This window comes from Penaeus chinensis, chromosome 41, assembly GCF_019202785.1.
Source record: "Penaeus chinensis breed Huanghai No. 1 chromosome 41, ASM1920278v2, whole genome shotgun sequence".
In the NCBI taxonomy this organism is placed as follows: domain Eukaryota; kingdom Metazoa; phylum Arthropoda; class Malacostraca; order Decapoda; family Penaeidae; genus Penaeus; species Penaeus chinensis.
In genome coordinates this window covers 17,763,888-17,781,710 of record NC_061859.1, presented here as the reverse complement: position 1 = coordinate 17,781,710, position 17,823 = coordinate 17,763,888, and the positions used below count along the sequence as shown (strand labels likewise).

Here is a 17,823-nt window from a genome sequence, read left to right as displayed (position 1 = left end):
CACAAGGTAATTTTATTTTATGGTCTCTTATGATAAAGAAAATATTAACTGATTTGTAAACAAATAGCAAATATGTATAAAAGATCATTTTCTCTCCTCAGCTTACCAGCTTCTGCAATTGACTCTGCAGCTTCAGCTCCCTCAAATGGAGGTTCAACAAGAGCAGCCCCAACCGACTCCTGTGTAGCTGTTGTTGTTTTTTCAGCATCATCCACACCAACACCTATTTAAAAATTATTATTTAAGTCATAGAATATCATCAATTCAATTTTACTGAAAGTAAAGAGCACACAATTACCTAATACAATCTCTGAAAAGATTATAACTTATCAATCATTTTAATGTGTCATCTGTGTGGATGCAAATATTCTCACCTGGTGTAGAGCACCTTGGTGGACTAGGGATGAACACCTTGCGTCTCTTGTGTCGAGGTCTCAAAACTCTTATCAGTGCCTGTTTAGCACCAAAACTTACACCTGTGTCTGTGCACAGTAATAGCTCTGTGTAAAGTCTCACAGCAAGTGGCACTACAGATAGGGAACAGACTGTATAGGCATGTATAATTTCCACCACTGCTTGTACTGTTGCCTCTACATGAGTAAGTCCTGCAAATGAATACAAAATATTTTGTATTACTATTTTATAAAATTAATCTAACAAGCATATGTTGTTGCATTTATATTAACAATATAAATTAATAAATTCATCTACAAGTAGTGTGAAACATCTACAAAATATACAAAAGGGCTAAACATAAAAGAGCTAAGATTTTACAGGCTGAAACAACTCTTCCAACTCCTCTTTATAAATGCCTAAAAACTTACCTGGTTGACAAACTGGTGTCAGGAAGGGATTTGTCGGTTTGGCACCGTGCAGAGCCCAAAAGACTGTCATCAGTTGTGCTAAGAAATGATTATCATCACAAGTAATATCATTGCCATTGCTGTCTCCACCCTCAAGTGTTGCTTCAGAGTCTGATGTAGTGTCTGATGCCTTGCTTAGTGTGGAGTCTCCATCTGATTTCTTTGACATGGAAGCATCTCCGTCTGTCTTTGGCCCAGGAGAAGAGACTGGGATGTCCATTTTTTTGGAATCATCTTCAGAAGGTAACAGGGCCAGGTCACAGGATGGTACTTTTTCAGTATACCTATAAAAACAATTAATTAACTTATAAAACAAGCGATACACCCATACAATGAATCTGTATACTATAATGATGAAAAACCTACATATTAGTAAACTAGTACTTTGGATAAAATTTCTACATACTTGACAAGATTATGAGGTCTGGCAACAGCCACATTTCTTGCTGTGACAACAAGCCTGTGGTATGCCTCACAATCTAGTTGATGAGGATCTGTCACACGGCATAAACTGCTGAGTGCTTCTACCACATTGGCAAGCTGTGCTCCATCCTTATGATTATGATATGCAACTCTGCTCTGATGTAAGGAAGCTAGCAGAGTTCGAGTGTGATGCTGCAGAGAAAATAAACATGTTAGTATCTGAAGAAACTAGGTGACTACAATATCAATATTTCACATAAAGAAACTTTACTAAAAATTATAATCTATAATTACCTGCACAGTTGGTGGGAGAGGAAGATTTAGCAATTTGGTTGCAAGTTCTAGTGCTCCGGCACGGGCAACAATCTTCTCAGCTGGTGTTGCTACAAAGCATCCGTCAAGAGTCTCAAGTGCTGCTGACACAAGACGGTCTACAGCAGTCAGTGGTACAGGGGTGGTTGCAGTGCTGCCTCCAGCTGAAGTTGATTCTGAAGAGGTTCCAGAGGTTCCAGCAGTCCCAGATCCACTCACAGTGGTGGGGAAGTCCTCTGGTTCTTCAGGCCAGCCAAAGTCATCTTTGGTCTTTCCGTATCTAATATTGAAATAATAAAAGCGTAAACTTCTCAAAAAGAATAATATTTCTAAAGAACTACTTAAAGTAAATAGAACTTCTGTTGTGTAGAAGTTATATTTCAATACTATGACAATATTTGATATATAAATTTAATAACTAATAAAATAACACTACAAAGAAAAACAAATAACACAGACTATGCACTATAGAAACTGATTTGTACTCACATCTTTACAGAGTCAACAATGGTTACATTTGAAGGGTCTGCTGAAGGTCCAAATGTGATAACAATTCGTTTGTCTGCTTGTAATGATTCCTCCCTGGTGAGGGGAACATCAAACCAGCGACTGCGTGTTGCAGCAATCGATACAGTGCGACCAAACACCTGAAATGATGTGAAATGTATTTCTCCTCCAAAAATGCATGCACCTTTTACACCATCAAAACAAAACATTAAAATCAAACAACTTCCCGACCTCCCTCCCTCAGATTTTAAAATTATTCATGACACTAACCTCCAAGAATGCTGGCACCCTTTGAGTGTCCACAGCACCAACAGCAATTCTAATGCCACAAATCACTAAGGTGGAGTCATTGTTAGTAGCCTCTAACTGGAAACCACCTGGCTTGGTTGATGCTATGTACATTCCTGCAAAACAGATTAGCATAAAAATTTTATCACTAGAAACTTACTATATACTTCCAAGATAAACTCTCAAGTAAAAATAATAAAGTAAATGCATTATATATGTAAAGTTCTCAAACAAAATGTTATAAAACTTACCTTGACTGTTCAACCTGTTCTTAAGTTGTTGAACATTATACACTTGGAGAAGATCATTGCCACCAAATTCAATATCATTCATCACAGAGCAATGCTCGAAGAAGTCAACAGGGAACACAATGGATCCTAAAAGATAAAAATCCAATAAAAAGTGCTTTCTTGCACATTTACATGAATCAATCAAACATCAATGTACTTATTACTATGTAAAAATGACACTGAAATAAAGGATTCGTGTACTATGAAACAACAACAATGATGTGGATATTATTTACCCGGAATAACACCCAAATAATTTTCTGAATATATTTCATAATTTACCTGATGGTCTTCCAAGTTTGGGTGCTTTCTTCTTCCTGGAAGGTCGAAGTGCTGAGATGGCACTGACACTTTGCATTTGAGGTGATAACCAGAAATCTGTAACATAAACATATCAGTAAAAACTATCCCTTCTTAAGAGGATTTCTTAGTCAAACAGAGTAATAATATCTATTCATCTAGTTAAGGGTGGAAATACAAATTGTAAAATCTATGTACATTACTTGAGCATCAAACAAACCTGTTGTCTGTGGGTTTGCATTGTAGATTCTAAGGGAACCATCTTCACACAACAGGATAAGTGTTGTCTTTGCTTCATGATTAGGGGACCAAGAGTGACGCAAAGCCACCAAATCTGTCATTTTGCTCTTGGCAGGTAGTACCTTGATCTCTTGGACTAAGATTTGGTCAGGCTTCACCATCAAGATCACAGGATTGTTACCTAATTTGGAGAATAATTTCAAGTTAATAAATATCAAAGTCATAGTTTACTTTACTAGAGTAGCTGATTTCACCCAGGCAACTGGATCTACAAAAAAAATAATTGCTTAACCCAATGGCGCCGGAAATTGGCAAATTAAAAAAAACTCTACGCTCTGGTGAACGGCGGCAGCGCGCCGACTCTGAGCGCGTGATATCGGTCCATCAAGCCGAATCATTGCCTCGGGGCGTTTTGGCGCGGCGCCGCTGCGGACAGCCGCACGCCTCACATCGTGCGTATTGTTATGACGGCGATAGCCGTGACCTGTCGCCATTGGGTTAAATAACATGACCAACTGCAATTTTTTTTAGTTACATAATCACCAGATTATATATATATAAAAAATTACATGACAGCACACTTACTGGACTGAGTAAGACATGTGATTAGCCCAGGATGGCCAGTGACTTCTCCCCACTGACACAATGGTTGTGGTGCCATCTTACTACCACTGCCACCACTGCTGCTACCACTGCTGCTGCTACTGCTACTGCTGCTGCTGCTGCTACTGCTGCTACTGCTTCCTCCGGAACCATTGCCTCCCTTGACACTCACTGGGAAAAGTTTCTCAACCCGTTCGTTTTCACCTGAAACAGAATCCAGCATATGAATATTTTTCTTTTACTAACCAATTATAGTTATAAGACTATTAAAATTAAAAACTCAAAACCTCATACTAAATTCTTTACCCTTCTCCACTCCCCCATTAACTGGTTCTCATTCAAGGGCATACAGAAAATAGGTTCACATCTAGAGATAGTTTCAGACAACCTTTAACTTGAAAGAGTGACAAATTCACAGAGAAGAGCATGACTGGCTCTCTCTTGCACCTGAAGCCATAGAATGAGGCTGATTGGGTCAGACTGAAGAAAATAGGAAGGAAATTTTGGCAATCTTTATCATACAGAACTATGAATTACTGCTTGTCTCAGCCAAGTTCTTCAAGTGTATCCATTCAATAAGTCCCTAGAGAAGTCTCACCCAAATCCTAGCTCCCCTACCAATGATGACCACAGCCACAAATCTGTGATCCCTCCCACAATTTAACATTTTCATCTCCACATTACAACCTCTGCAACAGCAGCACAGGGTAAATGCATTTTGTTGTGTGTTTACATAATTTCTGACTGATTTGTAAAGGAGTTTCTTTGGAGAGGAATCAAAATAAGTCCATTTCTGGGAAATAGAGAGGCTGCAGAGAGCACAGTGCCAGGAGGTAAAAAGAAGAGCTTTTGTTAGCAAGATAATTATAACAATTGTACTTGCAAATGGAATTGTAAAGATGTCTCTTACTCTACAAGTAAATACTTACTTATGGAGACAAGTGGTGCAATGAAGCTCTTTCCTTGAGAATAGCTGAAGCAAAGTACTTGGAGAGTATGGGAGTAGTAAACAGATACTCCTCCTCCTCCAATCTGGCCATTGCAGTCCTTTTGGGACATAAGAAAAGATTAATTGTTATTTTTGCTTCATTAAATGGGCATTAAACTTTTCATTTGATTAAGTTTATTCAAATCCTGACTTAATGTAAACAACTTGCCTTGAGATCTTGGTGTTGTATCTGAAGCACATTTGTAACATAGAATGGTCCATGTTGTGCTGAACTCTCCTCACTTAACACTTGTGTGTAAATGTAACCAGATGAGGCCATGGCCACCAAACAGCATCCTGCATCCTGTAAGAGGAGAAAATCCAAATTTTGTTAGTCTTTATAAATGACATGATTTTATTAGTAGCTATGATATATCTGGTAAGAAATACACTACATATCACAAGATGGTTCAAAATGAAGGATCTAAACCATTTTTCCATAGAACATATAATACCTGAGTGCAGACAAAACAGGCATCCTTGATCTTTCCAGATGGCAACAGGAAGAAGTACTGAGGTGAGAGTGAGTCAATACTAAGGTCGTAGATTTTGACAAAGTCTGCTGTGATGAGGGCTAACTGTGTTTGCTGGCCTGGCAGCCATACAGCACGAATGATGTAGTTTCCAGACTCCAGTTGGGGATGCAGAACTAAATGGTCTGAAACACTTCCAGCACTTGCAAATGTAAGGACATGACAATCCTGTAGGAGAGAAATGGATCTTATGAAGTATCAGAATATTAGGTAAAGTAAAATGTTATTCAGTAGCATATAACAGCAAAATGTGTCACCAATACTTCTTGAAGATGTCTTACCTTCAGACCACAGACAGCAAGGTAATCATCATTGGCAGGGTTTGCTGTAATAGAGAGCACTGTGAATGGCACTGGTGCTGAAGAGAGTCTTGTGAGGGTAAGCTTCCTCTTTGCAGAGTCATGTTGTTTAAGCAGAGAAGAAAGTTGGAGCACAGTGATCTTGCCCTTTTCATGTGAAACGGCCAAATGCTGTCTCTTTCCACCAGGAGAGGCAAGACAACACATAGCAACTCTCCTGATCATGTGAGCTGAGACCAACTGGCGGATGGTCTGCCCTTGCTCCCCGGAGTAGTTAAGACGGACATTTTCAAAGGCTCCTTCCTGGGACCCAAGAGTGGCTACCATCAACTGTTCAGATGGCTTAACCACCTGGAATATAATGAATTCTTTATAGTACTGACTCTCCTAAATTCTTGTATAAAAAAGGACAAAAAATAAATTCTATGTGACAAAAAAATTTACATTTTTTTTTTACAAAGGCCTTCTCTATCAATTCTGTATGATCTTATCCTCAACAAATAATAACTTGTAGAGTGCAAAGGAAAGACGAGGCTACATAGTTCATTCATTTTCTGTTATTTAGTTGTTGTTTTTTTGTTTTGTTTTAACCAAAGAATGTTGTATATTCAAGCTAGTATTAATTTAAATTATAGAAACGCTTGGAAAAATATATATGATTTTCTGATTTTATACCACTCTTTAAAAACAGCAATCTAAAAAGAGATAAAACAAACCTTTGAATCATTATGAACTTGGTGTAGAGCAGTCAAAGCACGCTGGTACGATCCCACAGAGCTGGACTCCATGGAACTCGACTGAATAGTGGGCATCAAATCGGACAGCAAGTCCAGGACTGTTGCAGCCACCTCACTGCTGCTCACTTCGCCAACTAGGAGGTCTCGTACATTTTCTGAAAATTGCCAGGGATGAGGAGATCAAGATCCATTTTTCTATTCCAACAAGAGCTATAGTCTTTTACTACAAATTGGATTTGCAGAAATGCCATTTCTAGATGAGAGGCCAGTTTTACTTACCCAGTTTCTTAGCTAATGCTTGTCTCTGCTTGTGTGTGTCATCACGATGTTTATCCTTGGGAAAGAAAGTAAAAGAAATTGTAGTTAGATTTCAATATTCACAAAATTTTGTTTTACCTGGTAAAGGTAATTCACATGTTAGATGTTGAAAACCATATCAATATATATATATAAAATCACATAAAGAACATATAACTTATTTCATTTCCAATTAGAGCACATTACACTTCCCTTTTTACTTAAAAAGGACTTCCAGCAACATTTCTAAAGTAATTACTAAATGTATTCTATATCTAAGACGTGGGAAATAGCCTCCTGAAATACTTACTGACTGAGTTCCTTGAGAAGGTGAAGATGGGCGTCGTCGTAAGGAAGATGGAAGCAGAGGCTCAACACCAAAGGCTGCAGGCCCACTGGATGATCCGCCTCCATCCTCGTATGAGGCTGGACTCCGTTTGACAAGAGCCTGGCACATAAAAACAAAATTATCAACCTTTCTCTTTGAATAAGAACAAGGTCATTTTATAAGTTGGAAAGGTCAGTCAACATAATAACAATATCCTTAATGAAGACACGATCAAAGCTAAAAATTCTAGAAAATTCAGAAAAGACGAACCTGACATGAGCCATCCTCCTTTGCACCACAGTCACAGAAGAAAGCTCCATATTTTGCATAGGTGACATCGTGACCTCTGTGACATACCCGGGCACAGACTGTACAAACTCCAACACCATCAACCATACGACAGGTGTGGCAGTGATACCAGTGTTGGTGCATGAATTCTTTTTGCGTCAATGTAAAAGTGCACAGTTTGTTGCACATACTATCCTCATCCTGCAAAAGAAAAAAATTAAAGTTTTATATTAAACTATAATGCTACCATGACTTTTAAAGAATCCAATATACACATGAAGTTCAATTAACCAAATTTACATGTAAAAATACTTACAGAATCTTCACCCGCACTATCGTCATCTTCTTGTGCAAGGTCATCAACCCAATCGGAGTCAGTGTCGGCTGTGAGATCTAACTCATAAGGAGGTGAAGTCATGCCACTTCTGTAAGCAACAGCCCATCTCTCACTGCTCACCTATGGGAAGAGTATTAACATTAAGTATTTTACATAACTCATCTAAAGGTGAGATACAATATACTGTTGCATGTTATGAAACCTTATTTTCTAAACCTTTAATTACCTTGTAACATATAATATTCAAACTTGGGTTTGGGACTTGTTTTTTATGATCAAGATTTATGTTTCTTTAAACAGTATTTTTATAAAGATAATCTGCTGTCAGACCTAGGAAAATATTTCTTTCTTTGAATTAGCAAACTCTAAGATTTCCTAGTCACTGACTGTCTGAATTAATAAATGCTTCTCCAGGATTTTCTCTGCATGACAATGGCTGTGCTGTCTTCAGAACTAGTGTACTTGAGCTGTTTTTACCTTTTGCATTTAACCAGTACTATATTAATAGTTTATGGCAAGTTGCTCTTTGTTTTTCTGTTATCTCCTTTCTTTGGCAGTCAATATACCACCTACAGACTAGAATATGACAATTTTGACTGATCGAAAATGTTCCTTTTCCATCTGGGAGGTCTGGTACATACATTCCCTTCCTTTTTGGCTGACTAGATTGGGGGTATTAATTACCTTTTAATCCATTTATGACAGGTTTACATCACATCACATGACAGATTACCCTCCTGCTGGAGTGACATCGTTACATCATAGTTGAGCCTGCTCCAAGTTGTGCACACTAAATAGTAGCGTGCTTGTTTAACCCCGGATGTGGTTACTGAGGGGAAACAGCCTCTCAAAAGTAGGCTTAAAGCCTCTTGTTAGCCTCATTATCTAGAGAATCATTTATACCCCAGCCAAGAGTATAGAGAGTGGGGTAATTTTTTTATTCCCATACTTCTAGTTTTTCCCTCAAGCAGCAAGCTCAATGGTTTGTATAGAACTAGGGCTCCCATGAAAAGTGGGTTAATCAGTTTTTATCTCATGGAAGCAGAGCTAATGGGCAGAAGGAAGAGTGGCTGGGATTTGAGAAATTGCCTATATAGGTTTTCCTGTTATTCTTCCTCTTACCTGGCTCTTGGATGTGCTGTGCTACTGTCCTGGTTGGACAAAGTCAATTCAATTGACTATGAGCACAATATCATTTAGACAAAAAAGAGTAATTTCCATCTGTCTAATGCTTTACTTAATTCCAACTGAAGATGCTTTCATGTTTTTACAACAGGCAAAGATTTTCCCCCATTTCACTAACCAAAATTGGTATAACACTTACTTTGAGAGCAGCAACAACATCACTGACATATGAAAGGAGATGACACATGGCCTCCAAAAGTCCCTTGTCCTTTTCTCCAACCAGATGCTGTTTGCTATAAAACAAAGGTTTACTGATATAAGCATCACAATACAAATCACTCTAATATTGACAGAAATCACACAACTTCATTAAAAAAAACAATAGACCAAATATACATGGTTAAAATCTCTTTACACTTACCACTGTGTAACCCACTGTATTGCAGCTCTGAAAAGAGTCACATGGCCAGTTCCTGCACCTGCACTTGCCAAGGATGACATGACAGAGAGGAGATGTGTCATGCTAGACAAACCCTCACTGCCTCCTGACACCAAAGAGGAACCCAAAGGAACCAAGGAGCGAAGAAGGGCATGTGCTATTTCCTGAAAAGAAAAAAAAAAAGGCATTCATAATCAACAGAAAACTACTGATGCCATATTCTTCAAAAAAATCTGCTGCCTCATATTATACTTTCACATGAAAACAAATTCTTAAAATTACTACAATCTATTGAAATAATAAAGTACAAACCTCTGCACTCTGTGTGTCCTGTGTAATAATATAAGCTGTAAGAGTCCGTAGAAGTTGCCAACTACTTGGTGTTGAATCTGAGTCACTGGTGGGTGCAGTAGTTAACAGATTTGTAGACAGCCAACCTTGCAATATTCCTGACTCTAACCAAGAGCCAACAGATATACGACTGCATATAGATGCTAGTGTGTGGTCATTTGGATTCTTCTCAGCTACAAAATGGGGGAAAAAATAACATGTATGAATTTGAGTTTGTTTATCTGAGATCTGGATTCACATTTAGTCCTCTAAAAATGTCCTTTCCATTTTGATGTTAATTCTCATTTTCTCAAATAAAATGAACATTAAGACAATATAAACCTTATATTTTCATTGCAACTCTAAAGTATATCATTTAGTTTACAAAACAAAATTACTGAATCAATCTCAGACAGCAAAATATCCAACAACTCTCTCTCTACTACATACAGATGCATTCACTTACCTAGCTGGAAGAGTCGGATAAAGAACTTGATAATGTGTGACGGAAGGCTTGATGATGACATATCCCCACTTACAGGTGGACTCAACAGAACTGAGGCAAATTGTGACTCTGTAAGGAATTTATCCAGAGCTAACTTGCCAGCTGACACCTCTAGAAGTTCTTCCAGGAATGTTGTACATCCTTCTAAAATCTGCTCATCTATAACCCTGTAAAAAGTCATATGAATGAGATTTGACTGACAAAATTTTAAGAGGTTTAATATATGAAAGGAAAAATAATAAAGGTTGCAAAAAAGAACCACCTGAACACTAAATTCATGGTACTATATGACAAGTTCTTTCCCTACTTACCCCTCGCATGCTGCTGCAGATTGCAAGAGAGACTCTACATGAGTTAACAAATGTGAGTAGAGTGTTAGCTGGAACTGGTCAGGTGAGGTAGAGGAATCCCCACCTTCCTGGGCTGGAAGAAGGCGGTCAAGTGCCGTGGAGACAGACTCCGACACATGATCACAGGTGGCATCAACGGCCAGGCCAACCAGAGTGCTAGTTAGTAGTCCACCTGTCTTTTCATCATCACTGCACCAGCTAAAGAAAATGTATTATCAGTACTGCTAAAATGGCATTATAATTATGTATGAAAATAAAAAGCATCTAGATGAAGTAAAACATTGTTGCAAATCATCATTTTTTCATTCTTTTCTTTTTACTTTTTACTACTTCAATATCATAATTTCTCTAGATGAATTTGTAGATGTATTATACTAACCTTGCAAAATCAGTTGCAAATGTAACTAGTGTGTGCATCACATGTTTTAGGGCCAGATTGATGGTAAAAGATGGCTGAGCAGAGAGGGTTGCCACATGACCCATGACAACACCAGACACATAGGTCTCCCCTGGTAGCACATCACCACTCATTGTGCTTCTCTATAACAGAATCATTAGAATTTAAATTACAAATCAAAATTATACAAATTTTCATTTATAGACATCTTATTCCTAATCTACATAAAATTTAACAGCTCAAAGTCAAAATCTAATACCAAGGAAAATTTGTCAAAATAATTACTGACCCATGCATGGACTGCTGGAAAATCTGACATTGTATTAGCATTCCAGTTGTCCAGAGCAGTTTTGAGTGGTGCGGGGAGAGCAGCCCTGGTTAGGCAAGGTGGGTGTGGTCCAGCTCGCGGAACATGGCCACCAGACACAGCAAGAACAGAGGAATATGCATCAAGGGCCTCAATGGGTAGTTTGCTACCTTCCTCCAGGACACCATTCATTTGTTGTAGAAGACTCCATCTGAAATGCAATACAGTGTCAGGTTATACAATACAATATCTTACTGCTGAGAAAACAATCATCACCAGATACCAATAATTATATTATGTATATAAAAACACTTAAACAACTACATTCATAGTTTATATGTTTCTTATTAATCTAATAATATTTATCTCAACAGATAAAAAATATACTTTTAAACAAATTATACCTTGTAGCATATGCAAGGGCTTGAATGAGGCTGAGCAGACCAGATATTGGTAGTTGATCTGCTGAAATGTCCAAAGCACGAAGGAGATCACTCCCTTCACTTGAGCGGAAGTCAATGTCACCTTTCTGACATGCTTCATCTAGAGTCACCTGGAGGCGAGCCAACACTGTGTCCAACATGTAAAGGTCAGAGAATGCAGGCAGCTGTTCTGATGTTAGGAGCGTGCCTACCATAGTGCTGTAACCCTGTGGGAGAAAAAAATAAACCTTTAAAATGATTCCATGTTCTTTTCCTTTATCTCTACTCAAAATTTACATATGGTTAGGGCTATGATTATCAACAGCCTATAGTTTGGTGTCCCTACTTCCACAAATGAATATTTTATTGTTCTGTATGGTAAATGGTTGGACTCTGAAGCAAAATAGTGTTTATTAATTTTTAAGTAATTTGTCACTATGCCATGAACTAAAATGTATCGCTGACATGATTTATAAAAAAATCTATCAATCAATAGTATTTTAAAAATAATAGTGATAGTAATAAATAAATAAATCTATTTGTGCTACAAAGGTAAACACTTACTTTGTTAAGGAGTGAAGTGATAAGGTGGTTTGCAACTTTCAGATCATGTTTAACATTACACATAGTCTTTGCAACAGATTTCAACAGTGCATCAGCTTTCTGGGTAGTCAAGCTTTGCCTCACAAGTCCATCCTGAAAACAAAATTGAAAGAAATAAGTATAAGAAAATTAAATATTGGATATAAGTATAATTTTCAGATAAATCGAATCATATTCAAAATTCTCTCATACAATTACCATAACCAAAATAACAAAATGTCCCTGTAATGAATTATAATGACAGTAAAAAGGAACAAAGAAAATCAGTACCTTAATCCAGCCATTGAATATCTTGTGTGATGCTCTTGGGCCCCACAAGAGAGCATGTAACAGATGGGATCCTTCTAGTTTGGCGTCAGCACTTGCCATAGCTTCCAGGGCTGACACAGAGGGAGGCATGGTAAGGAGCAGACGGTATGACAAGGAGAAAGCATACTGCACAGCACATAGACCAAGATAGCTCAATTGGGGGTCAGAGGTAAATCGTAGACTAGGGTCATTTTGGCAGCCCACTCCAAGGAGATTGACTAGCGTGTCATACAGTGTGCTGTATTTGAGTGTGTCTGGAGTTGCAAGTATGAAACTGCAGGCCTGTGGAATTACAAAACACATTAACTTTAGGATTATCATACAAAAGTAGAAGTTGTGCCCATTATAGTTTTATTCTATCACAGAATCCTCTTGTCCATTTTTAATTTCGTTACATTTTTTCTATCAAAATATAATTTTGACTTTGTTTCAGTAATTGGTTAATTTTTAATAGCCAAGAGTACAAGGAAACCTGTTCAACTCACCAGTCCATCAAGTTTGGGTGTATCCTGGGTATTTGTCTCTGCAGGAGTGAGTGTGTAGAATCTTGGACGAATTGCAAAATCATCATGAGAATAATTCTTTCTAAAGTTCTCTTCCAAATCTCTCCATACATGATACAGCTTCCCACCTGAGCCCAAGCTAGACTCCTTTCCAGGGCTTTGGCTTTCACATATAGGTTTAAACAGATTCCATTGGACCTGCAATGTAAACAAATCATTCATTTAGTAAATATTACTAGAGATTTCACAAAGTAAAATCATCACTATCTGATAGAAAATACATTCAATGATACATCCTATAAATATGCATCCAGTAGATACTCACCTGCTCAATCAACACCTGAGGAGCCTCATAGAGATTCTTCATAAGGTAATCAAATATGAGAAGGAGTCGTGCCAAGTGCAAGATCTGAGTGTCTCTCATGGGAGTACTGATGACTGAGGACACATTCACTACAGCAGATGCTACACTCAGTAATACACTCTTCTTCTGCATTAGTTGCAATGAATGGAATAGGAATAGCAGTAACTGAGCATGCTCCACATTCAAATCTGCAAAGGAAAAAGAAGGAAGTTAGTTATCAATTAACCTAAAAGATATCAACAAGAAGCCCTATACTAACAGAAAAAAGGGTGCTTCCAATGCTAATAAATACTTTCGAAATATTTAAACATGTTTGAAATATTTACTTAAAAAAAAAAAAAAAAAAAAAAAAATCCCACTCAAGATGGTACCATAAAAATGCAAAAGTAGAGTAAAATAAATGTTACCTCACATTTTTCCTCTATTCCATAATTCATGTAATCTTTCTTAAATCTACAATATTTCCAATTCATTTTCAAATTGGATGTTTACAAAATAATTGCTGCAAAATTTCTAAGAATCCCATGGATGTAAAGTTCCCTATGCCCCCATCAGGTTTTAATGCAATGGCTCCAGGCTGGCTAAAACACTGAGAGAACTTAACCCTAGGGCTTCACCTAAATATAACAGCATGTTAAATGTCCTCATTGAGACCATATGTTTTCAGGTCAGATGTGCCCTTATAAATAGCTGTGGAAGTTGGCTTTGATACAGCAGTATGAAATAATAGGTCCTCAGAGCTAGTTCTCAACTGAACTCCTGCAAAAGCATCTAGCCACAGTGCATGATAGAAGGGCTATATACTGTATTGGACTGAGATAAAAGATGGATAATCTAAGTATGGCATAATATATATACCATCTGGAGGCAAAGGGTTAAAACACTACATGTATGACACTGGTTAACAATTTTGAATAACACTATCTAATTAGATCCCCCAGTAAATTGTAAAATTTCCAAATGAAGCACATCAGAACTGCTTCACTTCCTAACAAAACAGTTCATAGAATGAGAGATTGACATCCTGATAACTGAGCTCTTAATGAAGAAGCCAAACCTTCTGTTTCAGCTTCTGGTGCTGGTGGATTTGTAATGGATTTTGTTAGTGTTGTGATGACACGATGCCAGATGAGAACACAAGCTGTGTCAGAGTCGCACTTGAGTTCATCCTTGTCACGTCTTTGGCGTAAAAGTAGGATCTGTAACACAAGATACAACATTGTAAAAATAAAACTGATCATGTTGAATGAAATATAAATTCATAAAGAAGTAACTTAATAAAGGAATATAATACCTAATCCTTTATCAGCTGCCTAGCAGATGTTGCATAAATTGCTCTACGCCTTCTATTCTATCACTTCCTACCCCATTTGGGTAAGAGAAAGAAAGAAAGAAGGAAAGAAAGAAAGAAGGAAAGAAAGAAAGAAAGAAGGAAAGAAAGAATGAAAGAAAGAATGAAAGAAAGAATGAAAGAAAGAATGAAAGAAAGAATGAAAGAAAGAAAAAACCATAACAATAAAAACGGCAAAAACAAATGCCACTAACCTGAGCTAGTACTGTTAGTGTCCTTGGCAGGACCTGTAGCGGCCAGTCTCCATCTGGTGTTGAGGGGGAGACTCCTAGCTGTGCAAGAAGTGTATTCTGAAGCGTCTCACTCAAGAGACCAGAAGCAATGACGTTGTGGGTGTAGCGGTAGAGAGCGTATGAGAACTCATCGTAGAGAGATCCCAACACTGGTCCAAGATATCCAGTAAGACTTCCTGATGATCATACAACAAAATTGAGTTGGACTTTTTTTTTTTTATTCCAAGATATCTGTTCACACAATAGAGATGTTACTCCACACCAACAATCACAATGAAGTGACTATATTCTAACTTACCTGAGTCTGACCGGGCAGTTTCCCTGTCTAAGTCCCTAATGATGGCAGCTAGGACTACCATGTGAGTTTCAGCCAATCCTGCACGAACATACTGTTGCACATAGGCACACTCGCTCTCCACTAGATAACTGTTCATCAGCAGGAAGATATGTGATGCCAAAGAGATAAACTGGAAACAGAAAAAAAAAACTTTAGCTCTACTACTATTTCATACAAAATTATGAGCTTGTGAAATGATTTGCATTATAAAGCCCCCTTACAAAGGTATAGCAAGAGTAAAACTAACAGTAAGTATATATATATATATATATATATATATATATATATATATATATATATATATATATATATATATAAGATACCATTTCACTATATATGTTTTCAAACATAACATTCCCTATATATACTAAGATTGTACTTCAACATTAATCAAGAGCCCGAAAATACCAAAGTTGTAACAAATTATGATGCATTTGCTTACATACAAGTGTGAACACAAGTAGTAACATGTGTATGCATGTAAATGCGTTTTCGTGTGTATTTGTATTTGTGCCTGAGTCTGCACTGTATCAGTAAGAATGTGTTTGTATTTCATGAGTATTCCTATGGCTATTTCCTGATGCTCGTGATAAAGCTCATATAAACCATTAATGAAGGGAATATGGATCCAGAGGCACTAAGTTACCTAGGGTTTCATCTACCTACCCCTTCCTTGAAATTTTAGAAAAAAATATACATTTCCTTTACTATTATCATAGCTATGTACAGTATCAGACTTATGTACATTATTTTCATTATCTTTACTATTATACTATCAATAACAATAAAAATAGTAATAAAAAACAATTTTCCCCAGAAAAAATATAGACATTGGATAAAAATAGGCATAGTCAGGCAGGCCTAATAACCAACAGAGACGGAGTCATTGATGTATGAGAAAAATAGTAAAACAAAATAATAAGTGACTATTTATACATGCACTCCCAGCATCAATGTGTTTATTCTACTTCCTTTAACCTGTTACTACTGGGTCATAACAAACTGCTTGATCTGGTGGGTATGGCTATACAAGTGGCAATGCTAGAATGTGTCTAGTGGGAAGTTCCACTAAATGTAGCGGACTCCCACTCCCAGCGGCTGGACAGTTGCCAGAAATCACCAGAGTCTCTGACAGTGAGAGAGATTTCTAATAAATAGTACCATTAGGCACATTGGACTCTGGCACCTTTAGCTTCTACAACATACATCACACTAGCTAACTTACCCCATGAGGCTCCCCTTTCTCGGGCACGATGGTCGTGACTTCGGAGTTGTGGCGATGAGGGGTCTTGGCTTGGGAGTCATCCGGGGAGGAGGATGAGTCACTGTTCCCCTGGCCAGCTCCTGTGGTGGGGTCATCCCCTCCGTCGCCTGGGGTGCTGGGTTCCTCAAACCACGAGCCAATGATAACTGAGTCGTCGTCTGTGGCGGGGCCAAGCACCGGGTTATCACCACAGTCTGCACCACCCCCAACACCAACACCACAACGACAGCAACCACACAGACAGAACACAGGTCAATAATGCAATTTGTGCTTAGTGAAACAGGCATCTGTGAGGCAATACTGAAACATTGCTTGTTGGTGGGAGACTTTCTTGATTTCTTACATTACTTGCAATTGTCCATACAAAATCATAAGATAAAAGTTGTTTAATTAACAAAGCTTATCACCTGCCTTTAGACTCTTTTTTTTCAAGTCTTGTAATGTATATGATTGTGCACATGCTCATGTATATGGATCTGATTTTGTATTCCCAATGACATTTCTGTCAACAAGCAGATTCTATATATGGTTATGTGCTAACTGCAAAAAAAGAATGAAAAAAAAAAAAGAAAAAAAAAAAAAAAAAAAATGTCATGTGATGATTTGTGTTGCTGAAGGGATGCATAGATAACTGAATCAATAAGTGAAAGAAAATAAACATTATCTGTCTATGGGCTGTTCTGTGTAGATGGTTGAATGAGTGAGTGAATGTATGTCTGTGTATGTGTGTGCACATTCCTATAAGAGTGTTTGTGCATGTAGCTTGTATAAATTTGGCAGGCATGCAAAGCATAATCCAGGAGCTATCTTTATGAAGATCATGATGCACCAACAAATCTCAGTTTCAGATCTCATTCACGACAAGGCATATTTGCATTACATCAACAGATAGAATTGATAGGAGAAAAATCATCATGCAAATCCTTTTCATTTGAAAAATTCATTAAGCAGAAATGAATCATCAGATAAGCAGAATGAACATAAAAATGCAATATTATTTTTAACTCATGTTTCTAAGGCAGATATTGAGAAGAGAAAAGAATCTTAAACAGCATTCAGTGACAATAAATCAAATTCACGTGATAAAGAGAATAACACATTCTTTACAAAATGCATAGACTTTGCAACTGGGAAAAATGATTTTTGCAATAATGAACAAGACAAAGAAAAATGCAAGCAGAAGATGGATTTCCCTCTACAGTCTATGCATAATATCAAATACAATATAATAAGAATGAGATGAGAGTATTAAATATTCAAGCAAAAATGTACCAAAATTTTTAATTTTTTAACATGCAAGAAAGATATTCAATGACACTTAATCAAATATAAAATATTCTTGTTTGAATGT

General features: G+C 37.4%; 1 protein-coding gene across 8 annotated transcripts in view; it reads right to left on the bottom strand.

Moving 5' to 3' along the window:
* The window catches only part of LOC125047622 (E3 ubiquitin-protein ligase UBR4-like), a 51,202-nt gene that overhangs the window by 17,665 nt on the left and 15,714 nt on the right, over positions 1 to 17,823 (bottom strand). For 7 of the 8 annotated variants that reach the window (XM_047645918.1, XM_047645921.1, XM_047645922.1 and 4 more), the window contains exons 12-47: positions 16,434 to 16,666; positions 15,170 to 15,338; positions 14,833 to 15,047; positions 14,345 to 14,486; positions 13,249 to 13,475; positions 12,906 to 13,121; positions 12,382 to 12,702; positions 12,073 to 12,204; positions 11,491 to 11,735; positions 11,069 to 11,297; positions 10,762 to 10,922; positions 10,344 to 10,580; positions 9,994 to 10,199; positions 9,510 to 9,721; positions 9,180 to 9,361; positions 8,958 to 9,051; positions 7,613 to 7,753; positions 7,279 to 7,497; positions 6,991 to 7,128; positions 6,663 to 6,717; positions 6,363 to 6,538; positions 5,629 to 5,997; positions 5,270 to 5,515; positions 4,984 to 5,118; positions 4,756 to 4,873; positions 3,809 to 4,030; positions 3,204 to 3,404; positions 2,966 to 3,061; positions 2,645 to 2,770; positions 2,376 to 2,509; positions 2,088 to 2,245; positions 1,581 to 1,878; positions 1,270 to 1,478; positions 825 to 1,147; positions 375 to 605; positions 107 to 223 (exon numbers count right to left, since the gene is read on the bottom strand). In XM_047645918.1, coding sequence (XP_047501874.1) covers positions 107 to 223; positions 375 to 605; positions 825 to 1,147; positions 1,270 to 1,478; positions 1,581 to 1,878; positions 2,088 to 2,245; positions 2,376 to 2,509; positions 2,645 to 2,770; positions 2,966 to 3,061; positions 3,204 to 3,404; positions 3,809 to 4,030; positions 4,756 to 4,873; positions 4,984 to 5,118; positions 5,270 to 5,515; positions 5,629 to 5,997; positions 6,363 to 6,538; positions 6,663 to 6,717; positions 6,991 to 7,128; positions 7,279 to 7,497; positions 7,613 to 7,753; positions 8,958 to 9,051; positions 9,180 to 9,361; positions 9,510 to 9,721; positions 9,994 to 10,199; positions 10,344 to 10,580; positions 10,762 to 10,922; positions 11,069 to 11,297; positions 11,491 to 11,735; positions 12,073 to 12,204; positions 12,382 to 12,702; positions 12,906 to 13,121; positions 13,249 to 13,475; positions 14,345 to 14,486; positions 14,833 to 15,047; positions 15,170 to 15,338; positions 16,434 to 16,666 — 6,933 coding nt within the window. The remainder of the gene's footprint in view (positions 1 to 106; positions 224 to 374; positions 606 to 824; positions 1,148 to 1,269; positions 1,479 to 1,580; positions 1,879 to 2,087; positions 2,246 to 2,375; positions 2,510 to 2,644; positions 2,771 to 2,965; positions 3,062 to 3,203; positions 3,405 to 3,808; positions 4,031 to 4,755; positions 4,874 to 4,983; positions 5,119 to 5,269; positions 5,516 to 5,628; positions 5,998 to 6,362; positions 6,539 to 6,662; positions 6,718 to 6,990; positions 7,129 to 7,278; positions 7,498 to 7,612; positions 7,754 to 8,957; positions 9,052 to 9,179; positions 9,362 to 9,509; positions 9,722 to 9,993; positions 10,200 to 10,343; positions 10,581 to 10,761; positions 10,923 to 11,068; positions 11,298 to 11,490; positions 11,736 to 12,072; positions 12,205 to 12,381; positions 12,703 to 12,905; positions 13,122 to 13,248; positions 13,476 to 14,344; positions 14,487 to 14,832; positions 15,048 to 15,169; positions 15,339 to 16,433; positions 16,667 to 17,823) is intronic. The other variant, XM_047645924.1, reaches the window with a different exon arrangement.